Below are 13,470 nucleotides of genomic sequence, written 5' to 3'. Positions count from 1 at the left end.
ACGCGATGCGGCACTTGGTTGGATGCAGCTGTATATTATGCCCAGAACTTGAAAAAATTGTATGTGTTGTAAATGATCTCGACAAAGAAGAATTCTGCAAGAACTGTTGATGGATCCCTCCTTAAAAGTCGAATTGGCATACATCTCAACAAACCTGTCCTTTCTCTCTAATTCCATATGAAAGCTTGAATCATCCGCGAACACTTTGGTAGCTTCCGTGGGTGAAGTCTGTATAATAAAAACGAAACTGAAAGAACTCACTGGATCTAACGCACAAGTCTAAATGTCTAAATGTACAGAATTTTTTGAAAAGGAAAAAAAACAAGGTTTTCAAACTTTGTGCCAAATTGCACGTGTTTTGGAAGGTGAAGTAGAGGAAGAGGAAGCTTTGGAAAACTTCAGCGTTAGTGACATTTCGTGCTTCAAATATGCAAGAATTGTTTCTTGTGACGTGGAGCGATCTTTCTCACAATATAAGATGCTTTTTAGAGATAATCGTCACAGATTTACAATGGAGAATTTGGAAAGAACTATGGTCATCCACTGCAACTCTTCCAAAAAATAGCTTGCTAAGAGGTAATCATTTAGAAACTGATTTCGGGTGTTTAAAATGCATGTTATAGTTTGTTTTTATTTTTGTCACATATTTTCCTGTTTTTATCACATATTTTCAACATTTTTGACACAAAAAATAAATATTTCTGAGTTTTTTAGCACATAAAGTTCCGTTCCCTATTCATAACAATCAAAATGTTCCATTGTCGTGGAGAATGTTCGAGCAGACAGCAGTTTACTGTTTAAGTTAGCTTGTGCCGCAAGTTATGTTGCTTTGTGTAGCGGAACCACCAGCAAAAGAGCCTGTGCAGACCAGCGAATCCTATGCATCGTCCTCCCACGTGGAGGAAAGGGCAGAGTAGAGCATGCTTCTTTATGGCCGGAGTTGAACCGATGGAGGGGAAGGTGAGCAGAGACTTTTCGCCGAAGGTTCTTTTTCGTGTGGTCGCTATATAGAGCAATGAATAAGCATAGCCAAGAAACGTAAATGTAGTTTCAATATAGACCTGTGACAAGATTTCAAATTCCTGCATCTTCACACAAACTCAAAAGACAATTAATTACGCATTGTGTGTCAGATATGTGGGGAGTTGTATGAACGGTTGGCGAACAATAAGTTTTTCTAGAAGATTTGTTCTTCTGATAAATACTTCTGACACGGCTCAAATTCAGTGTGGGACTAACAACAAAGGTTGTTCAGAAGAGACCAGGTGTTATACAGAGATTATAATAATTAATACCTTTTGACAACTGGAGATAATATTTAATTGATTGTTTATGATATACCATTTATGTGATACATGGTTTAGTAAACAGTAATAATAATAATGAATGGATAAATAAACAAATGAAATAACAATAATACTCTAATCACGACGACAAATTTATAATTAGCTATAACCTTTTTTTCAGGAAGAGGGTGGAGGAGTGTAAACTGAATGACTGAACTCATTGAGGTATCCTGTTTTTTGGTCAAAACCCTATTCATCAAGGATTATCATCTGTTCACAAAGTGCTACTCGAAAGAGCATATATACCAAGGTACATACAAAGAGCGTTCTATCATAGAATCCTACTATTCTATGATTCCATACGCTCTTTGCAGCAGCCCTGGCTCAAAACCATGGTAACGGTTGAAGTTTTTGCGTGCGATGACGTGTGACCGGCCAAGTGAATGCATCACTTCAATGTGAAGTCACGCGAAATGACAAAACGACAGTGTTGCAGTATGCAGATATTAAACATAAGAACATTGTCTAGATGAGGATGTGTACTACAGGCTATGGAAAAGGAGATGCGATAACCACTAACGCCGTCAAACGGTTGGGCGGGAACTTTACGTCACATACCATGAAGAAGTAATAGGGTCTGAGCTGATTATGTCCTTTGCGATTAGTCCACTCAGAATTAGTTCACTTCATCAAATGATTTACTAAATCTCATCAATTTACATTGTCGAATTCATTATTTGAGTTTGCTTTGCAGTATATTGAATGCTCACAGAGCAGACGACAAACCAGCTACTAATAAATGACGTATCAATATGGCGGATCGTGTTTTAACGAAATTTTGGAAGTCTCGTTTCTGCCTTCTATTGAACACAGAGGAACGCGATAATTTGCATGGGTCATTTTTCCATGGCGTAGTTTTAAAAATTGTTGTATTAAGTAGAATTTAGTGGGAAAATCCCAATTCGAGAAATTATTCCCCGATGTTTCGGGTTCCAAAAAATGTGAAAACAATCATTTCAGAGAAAAATGATGTGTAGAATTGCAGATGAAATCCTAAATATTTCCTTTTTCGACACAGCGAATATTTCCCGGTCCGAGTTGTGCAACATGCATGTGCATGAAGACGGCAAATTATCAAATGTACTTCCTCCTTCAGCTGATTCACATGACCAAAGAAAAAGAAGAGAAAGAAAATTTTATCAACAAGAAAAGAAGAATATTGCATATGTGGTGAGAATTCTTTTTAGGGGCCAGAGAATATAATAAAGATTCTTAAAGCCAAAGTTGATAAGTGTGGACCATGGAACAAAATACAAATTTTGTAATACTAACTGAGAATAGGCTTAGTAAAAAGTAATCCAAAAGGAAAAAAAAAACCTTTGTTGACAACCTTGAGTCACCAGAAGACTGCATTTATCGGATGATACCTAATGCCAATATTTCAAAATATGGATAGTGTTTCGTAATTATGTAAAAACTAAGCAGAAGAGAAGTATCCTAGTGATTTGGAAAATTTGTGTTGTTTTACATGTCACATGAGCGAACGGAAACAAACTTCGTCTGGTAATGACAGTTATGGACATCATCGTCAGACTAGCTTTTTGCTTTGGATGTATTTCCGCTTTTGGTCTAGGTAAGCACAAGTATTTTACGTAAGCTTAATATGTCATTAAAAAAAATGTTATGTATAAAATTAAGTGTTTTTTTTGAATGGCAAGTTTCTGTTTATGTGTAAGACGTATCCAATTTGAACTCGCATCGGTTGCAATTAATTCTACGCGAGGCACAGCATTTTTTTAAAATTGTTTATAGCCCATTCATTCAGTTGTACTTCAGTACTGCTGACTTCTTTCTATGTAAAGTTGGGGAGGGAAGAGTGGCGTGAGTTCCGATGGTGTGATTTTTTTGTGTGTGTGCAACTTATACAGAGCCGAGAAAGGAGGTGGGAAGGTAACGGTTCTTAATGTTTAATGAATTTCTTAATTTGGTAAATATGCGATATCGCCCGAACTGTTTCTTCAAATTTACAGGAAAAACTACTTGCTGAAATCAGTTTCTGAAGCATTGTCGAAGTTTTTCGAGGAAAGTGAAAAATTCACCATAGAATGCTGCAGAACAAGAAATAATCACTTTTCATGTAGGGAACTTGCATTTTCTGTAAATCGACAACATTATGCCCTTGTTTCCATTATGTACCTGCAGATGGTGCAAGCATCGAAAGTCACATGGTCTCGTCAGTGTTTCCAAACGTGCTTTTTTTTTACGAGATTTTTTTTTTTAACTATGCTTACCTAACCTAACCCAACCTAGCCTAACCTTACTGGAAATGATCTGTGGGGATATCGTGAATGGTTTTTGGGGCTATCCGTCAATGGTTCGTGGGGCTATTGTGAATAATTTTTGGGGCTATCCTTCAATGGTTTGTGGGGCTATCGTGAATGTTTTTTTTTTGGTGTTATCCGTCAATGGTTTGTGATGACATAATGAACACGAAAGTAGGTATTTTTCGGTTAAGAAGGTTGAAACACTGCATACCCACTCCAAATCGACAAACACAAGCACAACACGCGATGGTCTATGACGAGTGCACACCATATTGCTGTGCCATATTGTCTGTTGCTCAAGCGGAACAAGGAAAACAAATAATGACTCGTAATATGAAAACTTGACACTATTTTATGGAAAAAAGGCATAACTTCACATTAAAGAATCTTCCGCAATGTAGAATAGGGAAGTATCAATGCTAAAATTAACTAAATAAATGAGTTAGAGCTTTAAAGCTTTAGAGATTTAACGCTAAAAAATATTACACTGTGAAAGAAAACACATTGAGGAACTTCAACGATGATACAGAAAGTGATTTCTGTAAGTAGTTTCTTCTGTAAAAATGAAGAAATCAGTTTCCACTATACGGAAGTGTTGCCCAAAATTTTAACAGCTTGCCTAACCTAACCTTACCGGAAATTGTTTGTGGGGCTATCCGTGAATGGTTTGTGGGGCTACCCGTGCATAATGTACTGATTGGAAGACCAAAAGTAGTTAATATACCAAATATTAACGAAATTCGAGATCCTTTCTTATCCTAACCTTACCGAAAATGTTTTGCAAATGAGCACATATTGTAACAAAATATAAGTTTTGTAACACTAGCTTCCTCACTGCGCAAGACATCATTTTTGTAGAAGAATGCTCGAACACCATTGCCAAACTTACCTCTAATCAAAGTCCGCATTCCACATGCTCTTCTACCTCGTCGTTCTCACTGTCGTCATCTTCCTCATTCTCCTCGCAGGTTGTGGGATTGTATATCATTCCGTCTAGCTTGAAAAATTCCAATGTGCGGTCATCAAGTAACAAAGCAACAATTAATGCTCTGCAAGTAACAAAGGAACAGTGTGGCAATGCTGTAGACAGCGCAACGAATGCCGAATGTCACTTGTTCATATCATCAAACATGGTTTCTATGTTTCTGTATGGAGAATGATCGTGGTAATGAAGAACATAATTTTACAACATATATAGACGTAAGTGTACAATTTTTTCACGTGACCCCCAAATCTTAACTCCAGATACGTTACCAGGACTGCATATTTAGTGAGTATAAGAAGTAGGAAAGATATTGGGAACATTCTCTGTATTGTTCATTCTTGAGGGAAATGATTGTGGAGATAAGTTTGAACCTTTCAGAAATTAATTGGTGCAGTTTCAAGTTTCACAATGTATTATTTATTGTATAAAATATTATTTCCAGATTAGCTTACACAAGCATCCATGCTTCCGGCTTGGACATGGACTACTGCTGGAGTATCAAATGTTTCTCGAAATGGTTTTGTGCCTGAGGCTAGATATCACATGGTCACCTGTTGAAATATTAAGAAATGCTATTTTAACACTAAGAGCCTTACTTACAATCTTCATATCAATTTGTGGAATTATTCTAGCCCAGCCAATCTATACATCTTTTTAAGGTCTTAACACTAGAATGACAAGAAAATTAACCACGCTAGAACAACGTAGCCCCATAAGATTTTAATGTAATTTTGAAATAAACAGCTGCAAAATGTTGAAATACATGTATTTTGTTGAACTGTAATATTACATTACCTTTTAGTTTCTTCACTTTCTACACACACTGGTAGCAATAGACGTCCTTCTGGCTGACGCAAGATCCGCAGACAGCTTTCTTACATCGCACACACTCCATATTTGTCTTGCTTTGGTTGCATCTTCCAATTTGGCACTGCCTTCTTTTCTTGATATCCACGTTGTCTGATGCATCCCTCACCTTCTTCATTCCTCTCTCTGTGTTTGAGGTTTGCCACAGGAAGTTCTGTCGCATCTTTTTAGCCAATTTCCTGATGAATTCTTTTCTTTTCATCTTTTATCCTGTCACTTTGCAGTACAAAATATATCTGCAATATCCAACAAATTGTAGAAAATGTGAACAGGCCAAAGTCTGCAGGCTGCCTTTGTTGTGTATTTCCCTGACATCTGGTCAAAAATATCTATACGAAATTTTGTCTTATAGAATTTAATTGTTTCAGTTTTTTTTCCATCATCTTCAATGGAGACCTGATTGTGCAAGGAACAGAGAACAATCACATTTTTAGCACGCTTTCCTTGGTACACAGTCATCGTGATGTCCTCGTGACCTAGAATATCACTGGAATAAAGTTCTTCTTTTGACTTCCTTGCTTCATCAGTAACTTCTCTGCGCGATTTGTTCATCGTGCCCACAATGGTAGTCTTCTTTTCCATTAGTGCCTTGGCCAATTTGAGTGTTGTAAAAATACTGTCCGTTGTAACATTGCGACCTTGATTCAGGAAGGGTTCCATAAGCAGCAATACAACATATTCCCCAAGGGACTGCCCTTCTGGTATTTGTATCAGTATCAACTGCAACCCAAAACTTTAATCCATATTTATCAGGTTTACTGCCCATAAATTGAGTAAAGTGACATCGCATTTTGCTGGGTAAAAGCTGTTCGCGTCAATTGTTACGTAACAACTCAAACAATTGTTGATAAATTTTCTCCAAACTTCTGACACGAGCGCAAATTTGTCAGTCAAGATTCTTTCCTTTCGAGATGACTTTTCATTGAAACGCAAGTATCTCAGTATCTCCTTGTAGCGATCCCTTGGCATTGTGTCTCGGAAGAAGCTGACTCCCCAACTTTGAGACCACAGATCTTTGACTGATATTCCTTTTGCACAATAAACACCTCTTACATACATCAAAGAGATTGCAGCTTCCAGTTCCTCCAATGTTAGGCACCATTCCTGTTTTCTAAGCTGACGTCTTGCCTCTATTTCTGTGCATTTTCAGATTGGGCGTTACATGGACTCAATCAAACAGAAGGTGAAAAGAACTTCAAACTTCCCCTGCACAAATCCTTCATTTGGCGTAGCTTGTAGGTCCACCATGTTCTTTCAGTACATTGACGGCAGCTTTCCTGCCTGTCATCGCAATATGACCCTTGACTATCTCCCAAACAGAACTGTCTCTTCTCAACCAAACCTCCTTTTCACTAACCCGAGCATCTCCTCTTGCCTCTTCTCTGCTGTGGGAAGATGTTGTTGCAACTGTTTCAATGGGCATGTCATCTTCTCGGTCACACACCACTGCATCCTCATCCGAAGATGATGATAGAGGATAGGGTAGTATTTCTGGACCTGATCCTTCAGAATCTTGACTTGAGTACCCCCCTTCTTTCTCAGCTCGAGAAAGCTTTCAATTTGCTGCGAGGACAACCCACGCTTACACGTCATCTTCTCAAGTCAAGTATTCACTGATGAATGTAAGCTCGAAGAACAAAGCAATTTGCTAGCTCAAATCGAAACACCTGCATTACTAGTAAAAGGAACGCGTGACCAACAATGAAGTAACAATCGTTGCACTTGTACAAACATGTAAAGAAAGAGAAGTTAGCTTTCGAACAATGAAAATAACAATAACACAAGCCTACATTCGGGCATTCCAATGATTTTCTTATGACGGTCAAAATGACCGTTCGTCGTCGTTCTAGGGTAATGTACTCATACAGCCCATATTTTGGAAAAAAATTTAAAACTGCTTACATCCATCGAAAGGAGATATAAAATTATGAAAAGTCAAGTACATTGAGAATTTTTGCGCAAAAAGTAAAAGAACGTGAAAAAAAAAAAAAAGAAAATTGAAAATGGTCAAAATGACCGCTCCCGTCGTTCTAGTGTTAAGTTCATTTTAAACTAATGACCTTCAAAGTCATAATTTAAACGCGTTCATTTAGGCCTTAATACCATCGTATTACCTTGAAATTGCAGTCATCTAAGAAGGCCCTGGCTTGGCTTGGGGTTATTTGTTTCACATGTTTTATAATCGGAATGTTTTTATCATATGCTCAACTTGCCTATTCGTCCAAGGATGGTTAACTTTCGTTAGACTATGTTCAATGTTATTTTCTTCACAAACACTATCAAATATGTGTTGAAAAGCGTTCTTATGGTGCTTCTGATTGGTAAACTGTATGCCATTATCTGTCAAAATAGTGTGGATTTTATATGGTACCTTAAACCTAACCCAACTATGAAAGCATTTAGGGACATTATTTTAAAGCTAAAAGTCCTAAACCGGATCCACCTAACCTAACTATGAAGCTGAAAACAACACAATAACTCATCATATAGAACAGGTATCAAGCAGAAAACCCATTTAAACCACATGCAGATGGTAGCGGCTATCTGAATCTGAGCTGATAGTAAACAAATGGATGCTTTTAGAGAAATTCACAGGGGTAGACAAGACTAAAAATAATTCAGGTGCCAGTCTCTTTTTCTCAGGAGACAGTTTTTATTAGAATTTCTTTTCTTTACAAATATGTACTTAGCAAAGCATAAATGTAAGATAAGCTACGAAATGTGATCTTAAAACATTAATTTTATTAATTAATACAAGATTGGATTAAAACTTATTCATTGTTGGATGGGACTGGCCTTCATAAAGAAGACTCAACTGGTAACAACATGATTAACTATGCAATACACTCTAATATATAGTCATGTCTACAGATTTTAAAATTCGACCAGCAAAAGTGCAAACATTTATAATGGCATGCTTATTATTCTGTTTTAATGAAACATGAACATTAAAAAACATGCTGTACATGTTATTTACAAAAACATTTCCATAATGGAACTCGAATATTAAAAGAAAAAATATAGAACTGGATGTAAAAATTCAGTCACCAGGTGAAAATTTTCAGGCCCCATTTTCTCCCCCCATCCCTTCTCAACCACTTTTAACACTATACTTTGTTCTAGGAATCTCTGGAGTGAGCGAACAAAAACAAGTTGTTCACAAGTGATGATTCCGGAGGGCTTGACCAATGAACTCGCGAGAGTGGAAGTGATTGTATCCAGTGGCGCAACCACAGGGGTACAATGCCCCCTCTAACTTTGGACAGAAATGAGTTCTGGGGTGGGGGGGGCAAACATTGAGGGCTAAGGGTACCTGAAGGGGGCAATTATCGCCCCCAATTTCAAATTTTATGCAAATAAAAGTACTTTTCATAATTTTTTTTTGCTCGCTTCGCTTGCAATCCCTTCTTTTCTTAGTCTTATAAAGTTCAGAGCCGTAGGTAGCTTGAGCCGGCAGGAGTCTGCTCTGGGCGCTGAACGATCTAAATGAAAAAAGTTGTAAAAGAGAGAATGCCACGACGCCCCGTGAAATTATTTGCACCCTATTAAATCAATTTCAACCTGCCAAAATATTCGATCTAAAAATTTTCTTGGTCGCTTCGCTCGCAATATATGATTCTTTTCTGTAATGCATTGTAAATTACCACAGAGAGAAGTGACACTACTCTTAATGAATTTTGTCTTCAATGCATGAACAAAGTTTTGAGGAAAGGGAGCGTGCACATTCGAGAGACAATTTATGTAATTTTTGCTTTTTATTATAAGATGGATGAATTGATTAAAAAAGTAAAGAGTAAAGTGTTCCCCTGTGCATAGCACCATGCCATGAAGGCGTATAGGGGGTGTGGGGGTAACGCCCCACACTTTCTTGATCCGGTCGTGAGTGGGGGTGATGTGATCAGCATCACGCCCCTAACCGCCTTTACCCCCCAGGGTTTCCCCCAGGTACCCATGTTATTCGACGCTGGGTGGGCGCCGGGGCCGCTTTCACCGTTAGAAAAGTTCCCGGATTTGAACCGGCCGGGGATCGAACCCGGGACCTTGAGCATGGTAGTCAGACGCGTTACCGACTGAGCCACCGCGGCCACTGGATGAATTGATTGTGTAATGTATTTAAATAATATATGTTGTATGTATATGTAGGTATTAAAGAAACTTTGCATACGTACACAATTTAGTGTTAGCATGCTGCATATGTATTTTCTTATTTTACGTTGCTCCATGTTGTGCATGTGTGAAACATATACCGTGAATGAAAGTTATACATGTTAAGGTAAGAAAAAATAATTATATTCAGAATGCATTTATCAAGCATTTTCTGTCTTTCAAAAAATAGTTTGTGTGCTTGTTTTCCATTATTAATGTGAAATTCAACGTGTTGAAATATTAATTGAATCGTTTGTTCGAACCCAATTGCTTTAGCACCATCTTTTACTCCTTTTTTGCGTAATTTGAGAGGATAATGTCTTTGATACTACTACTACTACTAATAATAATAATGTTATAATAGAGTTATTATTATTATTATCCAGGTACTTGCCCCTCCACCCCAGACAAAAATTAGTGGTTGCGCCTCTGACTGCATCTACGAGTTATTTGCAAGGGTGCGCACTGCTTTGCTCCACCAACTCACTTCATCACCTTCACGTCTGGTATACGTAATATTTCTCCTTGATGCAATACAGGATTTTGCTGAACAGACTACTGCTGCTTTGTTTTCAGGTGGTGATAAATATCATGTTGATATCTCCAACAATGGGCCAGTAGTAATGGGAGCTACCATAACGTTCAAGGCAGAGCTCTTCAATTCATTTACAGAACGTCCCTCACGTGCAGACTACATATTCTACTGGAAAGAGTCCTTTCTTGGGAGAACTGCTGAGGTTAGTGTATAGTTTGTAATTTGTAAATTCCCAATGATGGTATAGTTAACATTTTTTTTTAAAAAAATGCTGAAGTTCTGTAAAAAGTGAAGGTGCTTTGGATATCTGTTATTCAGGGGCTGAAATTGGATCATTGCATTTAAATGTAATTTGGAATCTATAATATCGCACCTATGTATTAAATTTAGGTCCGAGCCGACACTAGTTTGAACTGATACCAGAGCCGATTGTCTCACTGATTCCCGCTTATACCAATGCTTAATTAATATTTGGTCTAGGAATTAATTCGTGCGCCTGGACAAGAGATCGCGTAACGAGCGTATCGTCCCACAGTTCCGTGTAGCCACACATGCGTTGAAAACTCCTGTCAGCGTGCATCGTTCGTAGTATAGGGCAGTTGATTGACGCGTCAACAACAGCATTTTGTAGTCAACTGAACATGGCGCAGTTCGTGCCAGATAAAGTGTTTTTGCGGGGTGTTCTGTTTCATTACTTTAACATGCAGAAAAGTGCTACCGAAAGTCATCGTATTTTGGTGGAAGTGTATGGTGACCATGCGCTAGCTGAGCGAATGTGTCAGAAGTGGTTTGCACGGTTTAGAAGTGGTGACTTCGGCCTGGAAGACCAAGAGCGACCTGGACAGCCAAAAAAATTTGAAGACGAAGAATTGAGAGCATTGCTCGATCAGGATTCGTGTCAAATGCAGGAAGAACTTGCAGAAGCATTAGGCGTTGATCAAACAACAGTTTCCAAACGCCTCAAAGCCATGGGAATGATTCAAAAGATGTCACATTGGGTTCCACATGAATTGAAAGACAGAGACGTTGAAAGACGAAAAACCATTTGCGAATTGCTGCTTCAAAGACAGAAAAGAAAGGGGTTTTTGCATCGCATTGTTACTGGCGATGAGAAGTGGATCCATTACGAGAACCCGAAATGAAAAAAGGCCTGGGTGAAGCCAGGTAAACCAGGTCCATCACATCTGAAACGAGATATTCACTGTGCAAAGGTTATGCTGTGCATATGGTGGGATATGAAAGGTGTGGTGTACTATGAGCTGCTGCAACCGGGTAAAACTATTAATGGAGAATGTTATCGACAACAATTAATGCGTTTGAAGCAAGCTCTGGCCAGGAAACAACCGGAATGGGAGAACAGACATGATAAACTTATTTTTCACATGATAACGCTCGCCCACATGTCGCAAAACCGGTCAAAACCTATTTAGAAAATGTCGGATGGGAAGTTTTACCCCACCCGCCGTATTCACCAGACGTTGCTCCTTCGGACTACTACTTGTTCGATTGCATGAATAACGATTTGATTAGACAGCGGTTCACTTCTTCAGAAGATATCGAAAAATGGGTCTCTGACTGGATCGCTTCAAAGGATGAGGACTTCTTTCGCCACGGAATCCGTAACTTGCCTGACAGATGGGCGAAAGTGGTGGCTCGCGATGGACAATATTTTTCTTAAGGTATTTATGTATTTTGTGTTTGAACTACAGCTTCAATGTGTGCGTAACAACCGCACGAATTAATTCCTAGACCAAATATATGAATCAAATTACCAGATTATTGCTTTAAAGTATCCAATAACTACATCAGAATATTAAATTGCATGTTACATTGTAACATGATTCAGTTTTCTCACACAAAATATCGTGATGATATATCTCCGACACTATATATATCACTAAATTATCGTCTAGTTTATATCGCCTGGACGATATTTTTTTTTCAATATCACGAACGATATGTCACCCAACACTATAAACTGACCACAAAGGAAAAAACCTTGGATGAAAAGTTCCCGTGCAGCTTTCCCTTCTTCCATTCAGCTCAGGCCAATAGGAAGCATGGTCCACTCTCCCCCTCCCATCCATGCGGGAGTGCTGTGCACAGGAGTCGCAGGTCTGCACAGGTTTCTTTTCTTGTGGTTCCACTATAGTGAAGTGTTTAGTGGAGAAAGATTAAATATATGCAGAGGTGGTGGTTCAATGAAGCAAATTTCATGAAAAGTTGTAGAAGAAAGTAGTATAAAAAGAAATTGAGCTCTCCAGTTATGACATTGAGTTTGAGTGTGTGTGTTTAACCTTCTGCCGCTTAAGCGTCTCGAACGAGATACCCAAATGCAACCCTCACTGTCCCAAGCATCTCGATCGAGATGCTGTGTCAAGGTCGTAGTTTTTACGTTATAACTTTTCTATTTTTGGCTAGAATTTCGATTTTATTTTTTTATATTGTTCCTAACACATGTATTTAACAGAAATAGTTTTTTGCATTTTTTTTGTCTTCATGAAAATGGAGGGGAAAAGGCGAGAAAAGGTACTTCTCTTTTGCGGCTCTTTTCAAAGTCAAATTTTTGCCAACAAAGAAAGACCGGCTTTGTTGTTCTAAAGCAATGCTTTTCACTCCCTCCTGCTAAGTGCATTCAAAGGAAGCTTGTTTATCAGTATCCGATGTCAAAATGAAAGTTTTCCGTGAGGGCGCAAGCAGGGGGTGGGGGAGGGAGAGGGGGAAGACTGGTTGTTGAATCTGCGTTGTGAGAATGGAATTTTGAAGCACGCTGAAGGAAACCTTTGTTTTTTTTAGCACAAGTGGCAACAGGGGTTACCCAGCATTGTCTAAAAATAGAATTTCAAGCAGCTGCAAGAATTGGCGCTCATTTTTCAGTACGTTCTAGCTTTTCGTCCGTGAATGTTGTGCATAGGTGTCGTTTTGTGCCCAAGTGCAAGGACATTTTTTGGGTGAAGTGACAATTTTTTAAAATAATTTTTGGGGGTTTTCTCCCTCCCCCTCCATATATACGCCAAATTTGCATAAATTTTGCATTTTGACATTTTTTTTCGGGGACGGGGTGGGAGACACCAATTTTTTTAAAGAAAAGTATTTTTGAGGGGATTTCCCCCCCCCCCTTTCCACCTCCATATGTACGCCGAATGTGCATAAATTATATATCGTCTGAATCTGTGATTCATTCTGCGTACAACGGTATATCCTTCATATCTCTATGGCATTTAGTTTCTGAGCTATAGTCATTTCAATGTAACTCTGCTTTTTGAAGCTTGAATCAGTGGCCATTCCTTTTGGGGGTACAACTCAAGTTACATTGGTCATATGATA

At 38.5% G+C, this 13,470-nt stretch overlaps 1 protein-coding gene across 1 annotated transcript in view; it reads left to right on the top strand.

Annotated features, from left to right (window-relative positions):
- Positions 1–2,465: 2,465 nt before the first annotated feature.
- LOC145983423 (uncharacterized) overlaps positions 2,466–13,470 on the top strand; it is a 30,717-nt gene continuing 19,712 nt past the window's right edge. Inside the window, exons 1-2 of the mRNA XM_083116536.1 lie at positions 2,466–2,919; positions 10,185–10,345. Of these exons, the coding sequence (XP_082972662.1) occupies positions 2,853–2,919; positions 10,185–10,345 (228 nt within the window). The 5' untranslated portion in view covers positions 2,466–2,852. The remainder of the gene's footprint in view (positions 2,920–10,184; positions 10,346–13,470) is intronic.

This window comes from Lepisma saccharinum, unplaced genomic scaffold, assembly GCF_977018435.1.
Source record: "Lepisma saccharinum unplaced genomic scaffold, izLepSacc3.1 HAP1_SCAFFOLD_897, whole genome shotgun sequence".
NCBI lineage: Eukaryota > Metazoa > Arthropoda > Insecta > Zygentoma > Lepismatidae > Lepisma > Lepisma saccharinum.
This window is presented reverse-complemented; position numbering and strand designations above follow the sequence as displayed.